General features: G+C 38.9%; 1 protein-coding gene across 2 annotated transcripts in view; it reads left to right on the forward strand.

The window, feature by feature from the left end:
• Nucleotides 1-10472, forward strand: part of ATXN7 (ataxin 7) — a 60479-nt gene extending 50007 nt beyond the window's left edge. For both annotated transcript variants that reach the window (XM_059823117.1, XM_059823118.1), the window contains exons 4-11: nt 1665-1917; nt 2617-2879; nt 3669-3751; nt 5480-5745; nt 6168-6366; nt 7241-7362; nt 7648-8608; nt 9893-10472. In XM_059823117.1, the coding sequence (XP_059679100.1) occupies nt 1665-1917; nt 2617-2879; nt 3669-3751; nt 5480-5745; nt 6168-6366; nt 7241-7362; nt 7648-8608; nt 9893-9910 (2165 nt within the window). In that variant the 3' untranslated portion in view covers nt 9911-10472. The remainder of the gene's footprint in view (nt 1-1664; nt 1918-2616; nt 2880-3668; nt 3752-5479; nt 5746-6167; nt 6367-7240; nt 7363-7647; nt 8609-9892) is intronic.
• Nucleotides 10473-19020: the final 8548 nt, after the last annotated feature.

A 19020-nucleotide genomic window follows, 5' to 3' on the forward strand; every position in this document is an offset into this window, starting at 1 on the left:
CTTGGCTGGAGTTTCTTAGTCTAAGGTCTATGCTTTTTCATTTTTATTTCTTTTCCCTGAGTTAATGAACGTATTTAAAATGCTGCTTCCCCATCTCTGTAAGAAATCAGCTTGCCAGGTGTTAGACTCCTATGTCTTTCTCTTGCACTGCTGGAGTGGCTTGACTTTTTGCCCCCGGTTATTGCTGTTGCACGCTGTTAAGAGTCTTGCTTGCAGGAGCCATGCAGTGGGTGATGTGCCTGACGATGTTGGTGCAGGGTTTGTGCTGTCTTGTTGGATGGCTTCCAGCTACGAATGGAGTCCTGGTTGGTCATCATCTGAGTGGTGTATGATTGCTGTATTTAGGACTGGAGGGGAAATAGGTCATACAAGCAGACCACAAATGTATTAATTTACATTTTCCAGAGTGTTACAGACTTCTGTACAGGTTGCACTGGACTTGACTTTCACTCTTGGCTGTAGTTGTTGTAACTTTATGCGTAGCCTGCTTCTTTCACAGCTTAAGTAAACTTAAGTCAAAAATCTGTAAGCTGATCCTGGGATTGGTCAGTGGTGGATTTGGGCACCTTTAACAATACTTAGCTGAGAAAGAGATGTTGCTGCTGTCGAGGAGAAAGGTGCCTTTCCACTCCCTTGATGGACCTGCTAATTCTTCCTTCTTTCTGAGATCTGTGGTTTGCATGTACTTGATTGCCAGACATGTCTCTTAGCAGGTGTTGATTACACAGATCGTCGAGGAATCACAGGTGTCCAAGTATCGGTGGAGCAAAGAGTCAATTAACATGTCCATGTGTAGGCAGAGCTGAGTACTCCTCAAAGCTGTCAGGTGTTTTGTGTCTGAGTATTCATTGTTCCAAAGAACTACCTTTATAATATGTACTATTTTAACTGAAATGGTGCTAGCAATATATTAATGTTAGTGGTTTAATGTTAATTAAATAATTTCTTTTCCAACACATTCATTGATGGAACCTGACCACTCCTAATTCAAATGTTTAGATTTTTTTTTTTTGTAGAAGAATTTCTGTTGCTCCTTTTGATGTTGTTCCTAAATAGAAATCCTCCCTAAACTGGTTGTACTATGAAAAAAATTAATAGAACTAGTAAGAGGAAATCAAAACAAAAAAAACCCACAACACCCCAAAAACCACTACTGGTGTTCCACACTGAACGTCTAGTAGACCATACCAAAAGGTTGTCATGAAGTGAAAGTTAAAATGTTGGCTCCAATGTAATTTTGACCATTAGGAGACTTACTTAGAGATAATTGTTATCCTTTGAGGAAATACAGTATTTAAGCTTGCTTGACCTGAGGACAGGGGTCTTTTTGCTTTCTGTGTTTGTGGTCTAGGCTTGATTCTCACTTTCTTGTTCTTTAAGATGGAGAGAGAGTGGGGAGTGTTACTAAAAGCTAAGCTTTAGTGGCTGAGGAATGTAGCTCCCAAAGTTAAAAGACTTCTGTTAACCAACTGGGGACCAGCAATAAGTGGAGCTTCATGGATTACAGTGAGGCTTGAATCCTCTATGCTCTGTGTGTGGCAGGGGACCTCCCAAGCCAAAAAAGGAAGAATGTTCATGGAGTAAGTGACAACATGAAGTATTCAAGAATTGTTTCTGTGTGGGAGCTTAAAACCCCCCTTTTTTTTTTTTCTCCTCCTTTTCAGAAAGAAGACACAGCTCCTCCAGCAAGCCGCCTTTGACTCCTCCCTCCTCTTCAGTATTTTCCCTCATTTCATCTTTCCCTTCAAAAAACAAAGGTAGCAGTGGAAGTGGGAGCAATCGTTCATCCAGTGGAGGTACTAGTGCATCATCATCAAATTCCAAGTTGTTGAAATCACCCAAAGACAAGCTGCAGATCAGCGGAAACAACAGGTTAATGCATCCGGTACAGCATAGCAAAGTTCCCCATGATAAAATGTGAGTATGCGTTTTGACAAAGAATTAAATGTTATTACTTGTATAGACATTGCTATATCAGTAGAATTTGCTTTTGTTTCAGAGGGTTTTTGGTTTCAGATAGTCACTTTAAACTCTTCCAGATCTTGTCCAGCAGCCTAGTCTAAGATTATAGATAATACTCATGACAGCGTTGGACAAGAACTCTTGCAGAGCTGCATCCTAAAACACTATAAATAAAGGTCCTTTTACTAGGGGCTCTTAATTCTTTGATCTGATCTGTATACTTTGATCATAAGGGAGTTTTAGCTCTAATTCAGGTGATTTTTGACCTCACCCCATGTGTGGGATTGCAGAACTGATAATATAATTTACTGTCACAGAACAGGGCATTTCTCACTGGACATGACCGGCCCATTCCAGTTGCTTTGGTGATAACACTCTATCTGTGAATCCAAATAACAGTTTTTGAAGTCCCTGATGACTCTCTGAAATACTTGCAAGGAAATGGGGAAAAGAGGACAGAAGAGATTATGGATGTCATAAAAAATGTGAAAATAAAAAGATAAGAATAGGAAAACTGGGAATAAAGGAGGAAGGTCTATATTTGCATTGTGAATAGATAAGATTATTGTTTAGTAATAACATACTTTAAGTACTTTTTATAATTTATGACTATAACTTTCAATTTTTGCCCCCTTTGTTTTTCATAAATAATAGTATGACTCCATCTGTCAAAGTCGAAAAGATTCATCCAAAGATAGATGGTGCACAACTGAAAGCTGCTGTTGGTCCAACTTGTTCTACTACTGTGAGTTCCTCAATAAAGACTGGCCTTAATTGTCCCTCAATACCAAAGCCACCCTTGCCTTCCCCTGGACAGATACTGAATGGTAAAGGTCTTCTCTCTGTGCCTCCATTTTTGGAAAAGAAACCTGAAGAAAATACAAATAATAGGAAATTTTTACATAAAAGATTGTCAGGTAATTGTTTTTAATTATTATTTGCTATATTCTTCTTAGTAGTGTATTTATAGAAATACATATATAGCATATATAGAAACAAGCTTCAGTAGTAAATGAAACAGTTTTGTTACACTGTAACTTGTAATTAGGTACATTTTATATATTAGAATTTAAATCTATAACTTGACATACTCTTAAAGGACGCAAACAACTTGAAATGTGGCTATTGCTTTCAGAAACCATGCAGACCTCAAAGGCTTGTCAGTTCGTACAGTTTTAAAATTATGGTCTTCTACCATCTTTAAAGATTTTCTTTCTATACGGAAGGTCCAAATGTACATAGAAAACAGAACAACTAGCATCTCAAACTCAAAAATGTAAACCCAGTCTGCTCTTTACACTTTTTAAACACAGTAACTTTGAGTGTTAGTAGAATGGTAGAGAAGTTCTTAACACTAAAACCAATAACAAAAAACCACCACTTGTTTGTCACAGTTCAACAGGTCAACACATTGATGGTGACCTCTAATCCTAACATGGAGGATCTACTCCTCCTTTGGGGTCCCTTACAGCTGTAAATTTCTCCATTCTGTTTGTAGACTTGAGATCCGTGTTTCAGCACACCGTAATCTTGCTGAGAGTATAGAAAATTTTATTTATACAATTTTATTGTGCATTTTTATTTCTACATTTGCCTGTGTTACAGTTGAAAACAGTTTCCAATATGCTTAACTTTTATAATGAAAATAAATGTTAGTATTTCAAAAGGCCTTTTGATAACTTTTCTATACTGTGTACCTTTGACAGAGAGAGAATTTGATCCTGATATATACTGTGGTGTCATTGATGTGGAAACCAGGAAACCTTGTACTAGGTCTTTGACATGCAAGGTAGGATATCTTAATGAGAATAAGAGCATGTAAAGTTTTAATTCAATTTCCTGAGGAAGATGACAGCAAACAGAAAACTACAAATTTTTGCTGTCAGTAATTACCACTGTAAATGGTAGCTCTCAAAACACGTTGCCCAGAACCAAGAAGGAATTATTTTCAAAGTTGTTTAATTATTTATTCAAAACCATATTTCTTGAAGTAACTTGGAGATTTGTATTTTTGTATAAACCCTTTAAACATGGATGTTGACATGGGACAGATTATGTTACTCCACATGTCGGTAGGGGGCCAGCATGATGTTCTTTTTGGGGATAATCTTTGGGTCGTAGATCATGAATTTTAAAATTCCTCATAAGCATTAAAAGTCTTATTTGTTTATGCAGGATTTAAAGAAATCAAGCTCCTTCCCTCTCACCCCCCCTCCTTTCTGCCCAGCAGAGTCTGCAGCAGATACTTAGGAGGTATTTGTGTAAATGCTAATGCTGCTTGATGACTACAGCCAACTCAGAAATGAGTCTTCTGAAAATGACACGGAGTATGCCTAGAGGTCAAACTCTAAATTAAACAATCCATAAAAACTTTTGGTCAGATGAAATGTGTCCTCTGGCCCAAAAGTTTTGGGGGACAGAGGAGTATCACTTAGTCCCAAGGAACCAAAAATCCAGATCCCCTGCAATTGTGTAATATTTAGCTACTTTCCTGCAAAGCAGCTAAACTGTCAGTAGGGGAAGCATCTGGTAAATAAACCACCTACAGAACAAAGGTAAATGAAGCTGGTACTAATGACCCAGAGGAACTGAACTTGAACACATTGCCCTTTTGGAATTACAGGGGGGAGGCAATTGTTTTGCTAATAGAGGAGGGAAAAGCTTCAACACTTTACAAGAGAACTAGGCAAACCAAAGTGTAAAAGAGAAAGAAAGTAAAATTGTTTCTCAGCAATTGCTTGTATTATACCTACTCAAAATATTTTTTGGAATTGCTATCTGTGTCTGAATTATGTGATGATAATTTTTACCTACTAAAATGAACCCAATCAAACATTTTATGCCATAGGAAAAAGTATTGTATGTGACTTTAACAATTCAGAAAAAATAACTTCCATCTATTTCACTTTACCTAGAATTTGTGCCATATATACACATATACATCTTACTATGTGTAGCATTTGGGACACTCAAAGGACTTTGAGTTCTGTCTGACTGTGGATTCTGCTGTATTTTTTTGCATTCCTTAATATCTATTTGATTACATTAGTTTTCAAGGAATATATTAGTATATAGAAGGAAGAAAAGTAATTTCATAAATATTTTTCATGTCTCCCATTAGAAGTCTGATTTTAAACACTGTGTTAAATATTTTCATAAGTGAAAGTAAATATTTAGTATTTTTGGTTGTGCACTAGTTGGCAATTAAAATATTGTTGTAAAAAAGATTTTCAATTCTAGTCTTAACCTTATAAGAACTTTGGCAGTTTATTTTTTAAAAAGAAATTTGAAAGAAGCCTTTTACTCAGTTGCTGGTTTTTGTTATTTTGTATTAGACAGGGATATAATCATCCACCAAGCAATTTTAAAGTTTGTTTTCAGAGTCATTCTTCCATTTGTTTACTAAACCACGAGCGTGATGATTTTCTCTGTTCTAGAGCTCTAGACACATGTTTTGCGTGTTTAATTTCCACAAATCTAATAGCCTGGGGTTAATGATTTATTCATGGTTTTGCAGACACATTCCTTAACCCAGCGGAGGGCTGTACAGGGTCGAAGAAAACGATTTGATGTGTTATTAGCCGAGCACAAAAGCAAAACCAGGGAAAAGGAACTTCTTCGACATTCGGATCATCATCAGCAGATGCCCCCTCTCAGGGAACCACATCCCTCACCTACTAAAACTTCCCAGGAGCTGCACCAAAATTCTCATGGAGTTACTCTTACAGAATCAAAGCCTTTATTACCTAATAAACCTAAACCTCACCCCCCCAGTCTTCCAAGGTAAGGAAAATCTGCAGATCCAATGGTATGAAACTAGTACTGGTAGCTTCATCAGGTGGATTTTGAAAGAGCGATATGGATCTGTTGGACGGGGCAGTATTCTTGCTCTAGGCCTGGTGACTGACTGTCTGCAATTAGCCATTACATGCTGAGCTGCAACTCAGAGCGTGGAGGGTTTGGTCTTTGAAATAGTAAGAGCTGACTTGCATCAATGAAAGCGGTTCAGCAACGATTGGGCAATGCTGCTTTTCCAGGGGTACCATACCTCCTGTCCTTCCTCTCGGTAGATGTGTTATGAGACTATGGAAAATATCAGAAATCTGTTAATGTAGATTTCCTTCTGTCAGTAATAATAAGCACTTAAGCTTGGAATTTTTAACTAGACTTAGTTTAATAACACCTTTACCACTTGCCTTGCCCAGGCCTCCAGGCTGTCCAGCCCAGCACAGTGGAAATGCCCCTAGCGAGTCTCCTTCTGTCCACGAGTCCCCGCACCCTCCCTTGCCTGCAGCTGAGCCAGCATCTCGGTTATCCAGTGATGAGGGAGAATGTGATGAAAAAGAAGAGCCTGTTGAAAAACTGGATTGTCATTATTCAGGTCATCATCCTCAACCAGCCGCTGTACGTTTTAAGTAAAAGTTAACCTTGGTTTCTCACTGGTTCTGAACTTGTAAACAAATTACTTGGGGTTTTTAAGGGTGGTTTTCTGTTGGGTATGTGATTTTTCTTCTTCTAGATTTTAAGAAAATTACTTTGTTGCCTAGTAGGCAGTGAAGGTGTAACTATAGTTGCAAAGTAAACGTGCTAAAGAAATATGTTTGGACCTCTCACTTCCCCAACCCAAAAGAAATCAAAAATGCCAAAATACTGAAGACTAAATGCATAACTGTTCTAAAGGGCTGTGGTTTTGGAATAAGGACATGTAAACAGGGCCGCCTTGGTGAGATTTTTTTTTTAATTGGACTTCCCCCCCTTCACAAGCACTTTTTTCTACTCAAGGTGCCAATCATCACAGTAAAGGTAGCAGTAATGTCTTGTTTTAATATTTAAATCTTGACAAAAGCTAGTTAGTCTAACTAAAAGCACAAGCTTTATTGCCTATATCAAATTATCTCTTTTTTTTAAAAACAGACTATGAGCAGATAGCTGATAACTCCTCAGCAGTAGATGTTACATATATATTATGTTTTTATACACACTCAGAAACACACACTACTGTCCTTTCCTGTTTAATCAGAGGGATTCGAATCTGACCACTGCTTTTGGTCATAAGTATGGGAGTATCAGATGGGAAGAAAATGATCACAATATATAAAGGCCAAAAATTTAAAATAGTTGTTATACCATAGAAATACAAATTCTAATCTCTGTTTTTGTCCTTGATTTAAACATCTAAAAGCATATTCATTTAGCAATATTTTATTTATAAACAAGTGCATTGTTATTCAGAGAGTTGTTACTGAAAGCAGAAAATGCCAATAATCTGTCTTTTCAGTTTTGCACATTTGGTAGTCGGCAAATTGGAAGAGGTTGTTACGTGTTTGACAAGCGGTGGAACCATATTCGATGTGCACTTGACTTCATGTTGGAGAAGCATCTTAATTCACAGATGTGGAAGTGAGTAGAAGTGAAAGGGTGCTTATTCTTCTTGGTATTTGTAGAAACACGTGAAACCTGCGATTCTAGTTAAAGAACAGTAATCTTGTGTTCAGATTAATTGGATCAAAGGTTGATAGTCCATGGTTTACATTTTTTGCAACAATTAACTATTAATTTAATAAAACATTTTAGTGGCATTAATCAACTTCAAGATACAATCACTTTAATGTAGCATTATTAGGCTGGGTATTATTCTGAAGAATGGTAGCTATGTAGGTTTTTGTTTTTCCATTCCACCTGCAGGAAAATTCCTCCGGCATCTAGTAACACAGCATCGGTTCGTGCACCACATCGGACAAACTCCATGCCTGCTTCACAGTATGGTGTTAGTGCAGCAGGTTTCCTCTTACCCACCACGGTTATGTCATCGCCAGCATTGGTATCTCCTTCCTGTGTGTCTCTGAATAATAAATCGGTACCATCACATGGAACGACACTAAATGCCAATCCTGCTACTTTGGGTGCAGTGGATCCTGTCTGCAGTATGCAATCAAGACAAGTGTCTTCATCCCCTTCAACACCTACAGTGCTTTCCTCTGTACCTTCACCTATGCCCAGCAAACCTCAGAAAATTAAATCCAGCAAATCTTTTAAACCTAAGGAATCTTCTGCTGGCAGTGGCACCTGTAACAGTACCGGCAGCGTCAGTAGCAGCAGCGGCTCAGGAAAGAAGCGTAAAAACAGTTCCGCACTGCTAGCACCTTCTCATTCCACGGAGTCCTTTAGAAAAAACTGTGTGGTTAACTCTGGAAACTCTGGGACCTCCTATCATCCATCGGTGACAGCTTCGTCCCACAGCGTTGGCCTCAACTGTATGACTAGCAAAGCTAACTCTGTTAGCCTCAAACATGACCAATCAGGGAGGGGTCCTCCGACTGGAAGCCCTGCAGAATCGATAAAGAGAATGAGTGTGATGATGAACAGCAGCGACTCCACGCTCTCCTTAGGGCCGTTTGTTCATCAGTCCAGCGAGCTGACTGTAAATTCACACAGCAGTTTTTCACATTCGCATACTTCCCTTGACAAATTAATAGGAAAGAAAAGAAAGTGCTCACCTGGTTCAGGCAGCATAAACAGCAGCAGCAGCAGCAGCAGCAAATCAAACAAAGTTGCCAAATTGACATCAGTGAACAACGTTCACACAAAACACACCGGTGCAATCCCAGGGACGCAAGGACTGATGAACAATTCTCTTTTTCATCAGGTATGAAACTTTGTCTCTAACTAAGCCAATATGAACATGCCTCTTCACATGCTTATATTACATGTGTTCTCTTAATTATTAGCTAGCCAATTCCAGGTCCTATTCAAGTAAAATATAGTTCTCTTACTTGTCCACTACTCATTTTGAGTGGTTTTATAGTACATTTACACAAGATTTTTATAAAAACACTCATAAAGTGTAGGTTTCTTTTTTAAAATAACCTTAAATATGACATTCCAGGTTCCTTAGATTTTGCCTGCGAATTGCTCTCAGATGAAATTCACTCCTCACATTTTAAAAAAATAATAATTTTAAAAGTAAATCTTGCCAGCCGTGGAACTGAGCTGCATGTCTCAGCCTGACTTTTTGTTTCTGTGTCAGTAATAAACATTCTACAAAGTGGAACGTAATGATGCTGATAACAGAACTGTGATACTGTGATAAAATAAGCCTATTATCCCAAGGTGTCATTGGCTAACTTCTTAGTAATAACAAGATTAAATGTTATTTATAAGATAGAAACGTTTTTAGTCGGTAAAGCAAACAGATTTACTATAAAGGTAGCAGATCTTATGAACACGTAAGATCCCATTTTAAAAATTATTTTGGGATTTTGTTTTTTTTTAAACAAATCACACTGGACAAGTAGTGTATTGGGAGAAAAGTTCTTGAGAGATTAGCATGCAAGACAATTTAGAAACTGGTAGCTCAGACTTCTTAATAATACTATTCAAATTAGCTTGGAGGATCACTTGGAGGGGTAAAAATAATTTGATACAGCTCGAGGAGAGTATAGAAGATGGAATTTTAGAGAGTAGCTTTAGAACTAGAGTTTTCGAGATGGAAACCCCAAGAAACATTTTGTTTCCTCTGGTGCTAATAACCTGAAATCTGTGCACCTGGAGAGCTAGGAGGTCAGTAAGAGCTCTTCTGGAATGGTTTCTGAATTTTCAGTTTCAGCCATAGAGGAAGATTTTCACCACATGTTGTGTTTACTAGACTTATCTAATAGTTACTATTTCCACTATGCAATATAAATAAAGGAGAAATATAATTTGAGTGAATTAAGGAAGGAAATCATGTCTGAAACCATTATAACTTTAAAGAGCTTTAGCTTGAGAATTGTCAAGTCTCGGAGAAGCCATCCACGTTAGTGGTGTTGCGTTGTGCCTGCTGATTCTCCCCAAAATATGCTCTCATTATCCAGAAGAAAATGTCTTTTAAGGACATCTGCTATACCAGCCTGGCTCACTCATCCTTCTCTTTCTTTTGCTTGCTCAAAAGCCAAAGGCACGTCCCTGATAGCTGAACGCACCGTGGTGAGAAACGAACTGGACAATTTTCACTACAAGCAAAACCTCCATCTGGATTTCTGGACTCCAAGATGCCTTGAGTTTTCCCAACTTCCCATGGTCCTCAGGTGTGGAAATCTACTGGACTGTCACTTAAACAAGGAATTTCCCTGAAGCCATGTCTGTAGCAGCGAATATACTAGAAATGGACACTGGATGAAGTTCAGCCACATAATTGCTCTTATCAGTGTTAACAGTGGTCTGGACTGTTTGCTACAAATCTGTGAGATTTTACTTACAGGAGTACATCATCTTGCCACTATTTGACATAGATTGGCTGGGCAAACGAATGTTTTTCTGGGGGGAAATAAACATTACTGTGGACTTATTTTTATACTGATGGTGTCTTTTGTAGGTGATAGCTAACCAGACGGACACCGTCAATGGAGAGGACCCCGCAACAAGGGGGAAAAATGTGTGAGGCACAACGGAAAGAAGCCCTCAAGAAGGGAATATGGCTTTAGTGTTTTTATAGCAATGTTCCTTTAATGGAATATGAAAATAGCACAATTCAAAAAATAGTCTGTGTTTTGCCCAGCCTTTTGCAAGTAATTTGGGATAAGAAGCTATCAGGAGTTTTAAAAAAAAAAACCACAACAAAACAAACCCAACAAAACCCAGAAAAACTTGTTTTCTGAGTGATGGCCTCAAACAAGTATAAAAATGTCATACTTGCATGATACAAAACCTATTTTCTATTCTTTTGAGTAAGATTTAATTGCAGAAGAAAATAGAAGGTAATTTTGTTTTTTAAAAAATCCGAAACCATCAAATGGACAAAGGCAAATAACCTCTAAAACTATATGCCCAAAGAACGTATTTATTGACCTATACTGTATACCATAGGCCTTTGTTATTTAAAAAAAATAAGAACTGTATTGGTTAAATTAGGCTGGATTTGCCTTCCAGCCTGTAGAAAATAGCCCTTTTAAAACTAACTATTCAAAGTATTTAAAGTTTTTTCTAAAAAACATAGAAGTCACTTACTTTATGCCTTGTTTGTGTAACTTAAATCCTTAACATGTTACACTTTTGACCACTCCATAAGATTATTTTTCAAAGTTCTGGAATAAGCACCAGTTTGACAGCCGAGTTCCCCGTAAAGTGCAGATGTATGCATCACAGGCACCCCAGACCTATCCAGGCTTTATGAATAAAGCGGGCTTTACACAGTTTTATATAGTCCAGTCAATTTTTATGAAATATTTTTGTCTTGCTTCAAAACACCTCCAAAGTGAATTCTGCTAAAGGGCTTATTGTATTATGATTTGATTCGTCTGGATGTTTCTGTTAAGTTTTTAAACATCAGGTAAAGTCTCAAAACTGACTAAACTTTTATTAAGAGGCAAAGCAAAGGAAAACAAATTCCTAACAAAGAAGATATTTTTTTCTGCCTTAAAGGGGCACCAGCTATTGCTGAGAAGAGACAATCTGAGCCTGTCCAATTGTTTGCGTAGCCCAGCCTTCTCCCCAGTTCTGGTGGCAAGTAGTACATCAGGGAATCCAAAGCCACTCTGAGTAGCAGTTGCTTAGTTGTTTACCTAACGATGCTTTCAGTTTAACCTGAACTTGCTACGAAATCATTGTTATACAGCAAAACAACAAGAAGCCTCTATGCAGACACTTTAGCTTGGAATTGATACAAAAGATCACACTGAGAAAGCAACGTACTAGAGACACTTATTATGCAAACTTTAAAAAAAAAAAAAGACAACTTTTCAGGAACAAAAGGATTCATATTTAATAAGATGCCCTGTTGAAAGGATTGTTAGAACTGTGATTGGTTTAACGTAAAAGGAACCAAAGTGATATGCCACAAAGAGAAATTCAAGTGTATTAAATCCTGCACGTTTGGAGTGAAATCCACGCTCTGATGAAGTCCCTGGGGCAGAGCTTCCACTTCAGGATAGCATCAGTCACAAGTGCAATTTGACTCTTGATAGACACAAAGGTAAAGGAAACACAAATTTGGCAAGATTGAATGCTAGCGAGTTTGTGATCGAACTCTCCTCTGGTTTTTTTTTTTAAGGTTCTGTTGATCTGAAAGCATAAACAGCAAATTCGTGCTCCTTTGATAGCATGCAGACGTGCTAAAAAGTGAATTCCTGATCGCTGCTCTTACAGAGCCAGTGTCTGCAGTCACCTGCGTCGTGTGGGTTTAAGCCATTGGGAGTAAAGAGTTAGAACATCGTAAATTCTGTCTGCCCTTGAGCATAGACCTGCTTAAATACTATGTTTTAGGTCTTGGTTATAAGCAGAACATTGTTCCTGAAGCTTTTATTGTCACATAGTTCTTACTGTAAATAATTAAGGAAGCTTAAAATTAATTTTCCTTGCAAAATTGAATTTGCAGTGGCTGGGTTGTTTCTAGACAGATTTTGGTATTAATTTAAGAGATACAGTTTTTATAGTCTTTCCAACTTCTCGTTATGACTCCTGCAGTTTTCTTAACCTAAAAAATTGCTGCAATGATGAACAAAGAATTATACAAGAAAAAAAACATACTTTTGTATCTTTATTTTGGAATTTCTTGTTCTATTATAAATATTGAAGTATCCCTATTTCAGAAGACATATTTTGTTAATTGATTGTACATATTTAAATATGTATTTTTGCACAGGTCTTTTTTTCTTATATCCAGTTTTGGTACAATTGAGATCATCTAGTATTTATTTATTAATTAATTAAAAAAAAAAAAGCAAATACCTTTTTATAATTTGAAGTGGTTCACTGCCAAGCCAATAGTTAACATGCCTACTTTGCAACTTAAGGGATGCCTCCATTTTGTGAAAGCTGTGTCCCTTTTCATGTCTTGGGAGTGGATACACGCGAACTATTGCCCGGGTCCTGTGGCCGGGTTCTGCCACGGGAACCCGAGCGCAGGATTGGAGCTGAAATGGTCGATACGGCATTGCTTATCAGTTGCCTGATTCCCAGAAGACTACATTTAGTTAAGTGACACACTGCTTCTCTTTTTTTAGTGTTTGTGTGCGTGTGTGTGTGTGCGCATCTGTGTGGGTCTCATGTGGTTTAAAACTAATGGAAAAACTGAAAGTGCCTGATATAACTAGTTTTAAGCTTGGACTGTTTAGACAGCTTCTCCTTAAAAGACTTGAATGTTCAGTTGAAATTTTGGAGCTTGCTTTTTCCACCTATATATAGTGTATGTGTGCGTGTATGTATGTATGTGTGCATGTATATATATACACACACATACATACATATATTTTATGAAATTAATGAGATGGGTTGACAAAAGAAAGCAAATGATGCTGGTAACTTTTGTGAAATCTGTTAATTAGAGTACCTTGTGTTGGAACAATCCCATTGATAACTCATATTTAATATAATGCCAAGGGTTTGAAATATGGTTTTAACCAGCAGTTTATTTAACTGTCTCATTTTGGGTGGGGAGGGAGAGGGGGTTATTAATTCATAAATGAAATAATTTAGAAAATGTTTAAATAGTTGGTATTCCAGGAAAACAAAGCAAACAAAAAACCAAGTAAGTACCTTTTAAAACCATTAAAAAGTAAAGATGTGATTTCCAAATGACATTTCTAAGGCAGTTGTCTTCCTGTAAGAGTTCTCTTGCCAAGGAATCTCTCTCTCGTCTTTCACTCATTCTGTCCTGGAGGAGGGAATTGGGCTTAGAAAGATTCTTAAATGTTTCACTGTTCAGCAGAAAATAATAATTTTTACCTTTTGTGCAAGATATTTTACGTTTTAAAGATAATTTTAAAATGAGCACTACATAATGTCAATGTGAATGTAGGCCTTGAAAGCATCTTGCTCGGTGTTGAGCCTGGTTCTAAAAGCAATCTCCTGTGTAAAATGTGTGAATAGTTTGATAATTTGTATACATAATCAAGAGCATCTGATCAGCTGAACTCTGTGTTGGCTGCTGTATAGTACATGAACAAATGTCATGGGATAGAAAAATTACTTTGGATATTTAAAAGAAAAATAAATATATAGTCTATTTGTTTTGTAACAAGTTTCTGTAAATAAAATAATTTATACTATTTATAAGAAAAAGTTGTGCTTTGCTTCATGAAAAAGATTAGTTTGTTGAACAAACATGTTACTAAACAAGGCAATAAAATTAGGACTTTTCAATAAATGAGGTTGGTTGCATGGAATATAATATATGTTTCTGCTTCATTATAAAATCATTCACCATTAAAGGAAAACATTACCTGTATCGGTGCCTATGTGAACTAATTTCAGAGAACTGGAGGTGGTCAAATTCTGTCACTGTACCTCGGCATTGCGAGAGCGGCTACAGCGCCAGCCCGGCAGGATCGGATCTTTACGTACTGCGGGGTTTTGGTACCTGTGTTTGAGAGGTGCCTGTATTAACTCCGCAGTATTTTTCTGGTGCAAAGGATGTTGTGTTACTTAAGGTTCATGCTTTATATTGTTTTCTAAATAGAATAATGAGAAGCAGCTTTTACAACCCCAAATGTGGTATGTTGAATGATCATGTTTCCCCCTTTTTCTTTTTTTTTTTCCTCCCAAAAAAGCATCTTCAATGTTTTCACAGTTTAAAGATCCAGTGTGTGAATTCAACAGGTTAAATACTCCTGCAGGCTTTTCTCTGCATGTGACTCGGGACTTGCATGTGGTGGATGACTTCTGAGGAGCAGGTTGTAAGACCGGTAGAACTCCTGTAAGTGGGATAGGATAGTTACATCCATGCAACAATGCTTCTGGGGTTTTTTTCTACTTTTTCCTTTTATAACACTAACAACAAAATTTTCTTTAGTATTTGCAATAATGCTACAAGATATAATGGCGTTCAGGTAACAAGCAGGTTCTGCTTTGTCTTTTTATAAAGAGTACTTCTAATATTTCTACATTTCCCTTCTGCGTTGACTGAAGATTTTAATTTATTTTTTGTCTCACCTTCCTGCAAATATCTTTCTTTTCTAGTAGCAGTTTCTAACGTCTGCTCTGCCCTATAAGCTGTTGGCAGTGAAGCTGGCTGTGCTGGGCTGTACAAGCGACGGCAGCACGGAGCGTGCAGGAGATGGGAGCTCGCAGAGCAGAGCTCTCTGCTTGTCATCGCATTCAGGCAAGTTCGTGGCTCTGAGCTGTCTGTGTCTGCTTCAGAATTGAAGGATTAACTCTGCATTTAACCACATTTAAAATAGCGTTCTCTATCCCCTATAACTGGTAAGGTGAAGAAAGAGGGGAAAAAGTTGCATTTATCTTGTATAACCCTGAGCTCTTTGAGGTATCTCGGAGCTCTGCAGGTTTGGAGTGTCCTCCCTCTCCCCTTCCTTCGCTGCATCAAGCACCGGCACCCTGCAGCGCAGGGCTGGGGAGCCCTGACCTCGGGGCAGAGAGCAGAGCTGCTCGGTGGGTTATCGCTTCTCCCAGCGACTCCATCAGTTCAGTAAAGGGGTTTGTCATGACAAATGCCTCCGAGCAGGTGCTGGAGTAGAGCCCACTAACCACAGACTTCCTGAAGTGGATGGAAAGCAGTTTCCCTCCTGTCACTGATTGTCTCATAGGAAAATACTCCAGTTTATATCCAGGAAGAGCTACTTGGAGATGAAGGAGTTTGAGCCTGGTGGCGCATGCAATGCAAATCCAGATGTCGGAGGTTCTCTGTGTGTATGCTTTTGTGTACATGTGCATATTGTCGATACCCTTTGCATTTAAAATGGAAGCTGGTGACCTGTCCTTCAAACCCGAAGGTGTCGGCTTTCTCCTGGTGGAGACGTGTTGGGCTCAGAGGTGACAACCTGCCTTTGGTAGGAAAACTCCAAAATCCTGGTCCTGCACATGCAGCTCTGGAGGCCGGGGTGCGCAGCTGGCACGGTGCCCTTGCCACCTACGGCCAGGCTGACAGCGAACAGCCCTGACACCCGTTGCCTTTGTAGGCTGAAAGGCTCCGTGGCCGCCGTTATTTACGCCAACTACTGAAACAACCAATACAAGGGCTTGCAATTGGCTTTATTTAAATGCAAATTCCTGTTGGTTCATTATTATCACGTTCCGCTGCAACAAATAATCAAACACACGTGGCTTGTAGGTTCCACCATGGGACTCTTAATTTGACTGAATGCTTTTCTCAGTGCTTTGGCTCAGAACTGCATTAGCTGCTGGATTTGTTCCTAACGAGCAGCATGGGATCTTTGTCGTGGAAAAGCGGCATATGCTTGTTTTGGTTTTGTTTTTTCTGGCCCACCAAACTTCAGGGGAATCTCAAAAACCTTTTCTGAAGTTGTTCAAACTAAACTTTATTGCAAAGGATGAAAACTGGCCCGAGAAATGCAGTCAAAAAGCCTTGTCCAAGCCCATGAGAAATGACTGGAGTTGACATCTGTAACCAAATCAGTACAAAAGCTTTCTTCAGCATCAGCAGGGACAGTGCGTTGCTGCTCAGTTTAGCTGCTCTCCAACACAGCGCTGGAAGTTTTCCTTGTCCTCCATTTTGCAGTTGAGCTCCCTTCACCTGTGTCCCTTCTGGTCCACAGCAGGTGGCTTTTTTACAAAGCAAGTGCCTTCTCTCTCGTCTGCAAGGCTAGACCTTAAACTCTCTTCACTGAGAGAAGAAAGGGAGCCTTTGGCAGGCCAGCAGAGACAGGTGAGCCAAAGAACGTTTGCACACAAACTAGATTTCAACGATTTTGTAGCAGAGTTTTACTGACAAACCCTGCAACACCCCATCTCCTGTCCTTCCCTCCTGCCTTCCCACAGCTTAATGGCAGTGAGCGTATTGCAGAGCAAGGTGGAAAGTGTCCCTGTGGTGTGGCTGCATCTTGAACTCTGTGTTTGATTATGGTTACCTTGTTGCTAGTATGAAGTCAGCCTTCCCAAGCGAAATTGGAGAATGGCATTAGTTCAAGGAACTGCACAAGCTTAAATTACAAGAGAGAATGTACAACTTTGGCATGTGGACTATAAATCCATGGAAAGGTGTCAAGACCGAGGCAAGAGTGGCTGTGTCTAGAGTGCCACTCACAGTCAGAGTGAAATAAATGGAAATCATGAGATGAAATAACCAAAGGTAAAACCAACATGACCACGAGACAGCGAAAGGTAACTTGAAGTTACTTCAGGGTTTAAAGGAAGTAGAAATCCTATCGCTGTTTATTTGACATGGAAATTGAAGTAGGCAGTTAAAAATAATACAACAGAAAAAATTATGCCCTTGATCAGCTCAAGGCCCGACCATGCTGGCCCCCTCAGCATTCCTACTCTTTGGAAAAAAGCTAGGTACTAGGTTTTTTTCTTTTTTCAGGAGAGCAATGTCAATAGCTGCTCTGGCTATGCTTTGTGCATCCAGCCATGGACTTCAGGAGGCATTGCTTTTCCCTACAACTGTCCAGAGTTTCATCCCACTATTTGGCATGGCTGAGACGCTGAACTGCTGCAGAAAGCCTTAAAATTGTTCAGGTAAAATTGCTGTGACTCTTTCCTGCCAGGTCTTGGCCCAAACAGCTTTGTCAAGAAGCTCTGCAGGTTCCTCCCAGATTCTCCTTCGCAGGGCATAGGCTGAGATCAGAAAATGAGTAAGGCAAATCGGATCTTTAAAGGGGTCTTTGCTCTGGTAGGGTATGTGCGCTTCTGTTTTGAACATTGCTTTTTCACCCGAGCGGAGAACATCGGGTTCCAAAATGCTTGGCTCCCACACAATGATAGTGGTGGTTCGAATAACATGAAAAAAGTTGAAAGCTCTGCAGATATCTGACAGCACACTAAGAATCTTTAGTAATACTTTTATTATTTTCCTCACAAAGTAGACATTTCTAGGTTTTTTTCCTGTCACTCTTACCTACACTAAAAGAGCAGCAAGATTTCTCTCGAGTGAATGAAGCCTATGTTAGCCTAGTTTTCTTGAGTAAGTTTTATTCCCTTCGACTTACAGTTAAAAATATATATGGTAATACATAAGCTGAATGGAAGTACTAAGATTTATTTCATGAAGCTTTGATATAGTTAATTAAGGCCAGGTCAAGTACAAATATGTTGGAAAGGAAAATTCATCTGTGCACCAGAAATTAAATCCCTCAACTCAGTGAAGCCTACGGCCCATACTGTCTGTAGTATGGTCTTCTGATATGCTTAATGTTTGCACGTATGGAAGGTGGAAAAGATGTTACCAAAAGGCAGCCAGAACAGAAGTCTTCCTAGCTAGCTGTACTTTATCTGATACGGAACAGATCTAGAAAAACTGAGAGATTACTACAGCTCTGAAAAGTCTGAATATTGGCCTAAATTAATTAAAACTTTATAAGAAGTGATATGTGTGTGAATATATAAAATATAGAATCAATAGCTGACCACATGGTAAACAAACTAGGGTTCTCTTTCAATACTCTCACTATTCTAAAGAAAGTGAAGATCAACATTTTCTTCTAATCAGTACTGACTGAAATTTAAATCTTTGAACTCTAGCTAAATAGCTACTTCTTGGGCAGGGGGTGTGGGGGGGTGGGAACCAAAACAGCTTCTAGTAAGTGGCAAAAGAAAACCAAAAATCATTAGGTCACATTTTGGTTTCAGAACAGTTCAATAGAGAGTATTAATGGCCCCTCAACATTTCAGCTGAGGAGCCTAACCTGGGACAGGTGGCAGTGATTCAAAGACAGCACAGTAAGAGGAGTGGGCATGTGAAGTTCCATGCTGTCCTAGCTGTTGCACAGTAGCTTCCAAAGGTCAGGATCATTCTGTGGGTATATCTACCTGTTGGTGCGACTTTATTAATTGTGACTTTAATGCTTGCAGACAGTAAATGGATTCTGTTGCTAAGTGCAGTGGCATGAAACAGCTAACAGAACTAAGTCACAGACTTTCTTTGAGAGGAAAAAAGAAACCTCAAGCCAAGCGAGCAGGGTAAACAGCTGCTGCCCTAGGCTCTGCGACGGCCAGAAACCATGTGTCATCAGTATGGCAGCAGCATACTTGAAACATTTATTCCTCAGCGGCTGTAAAGAAAGCAATCGTAACCCCCTACAGTATTTGATCAGTTGTGTCAAACTGCAACAGTATCTTCCACTGTTCCTACCATCATTTTGTCATCTCCAAATCTAACAGAGCAAGTAA

The sequence above is a fragment of the Gavia stellata genome, chromosome 12 (genome assembly GCF_030936135.1).
Source record: "Gavia stellata isolate bGavSte3 chromosome 12, bGavSte3.hap2, whole genome shotgun sequence".
In the NCBI taxonomy this organism is placed as follows: domain Eukaryota; kingdom Metazoa; phylum Chordata; class Aves; order Gaviiformes; family Gaviidae; genus Gavia; species Gavia stellata.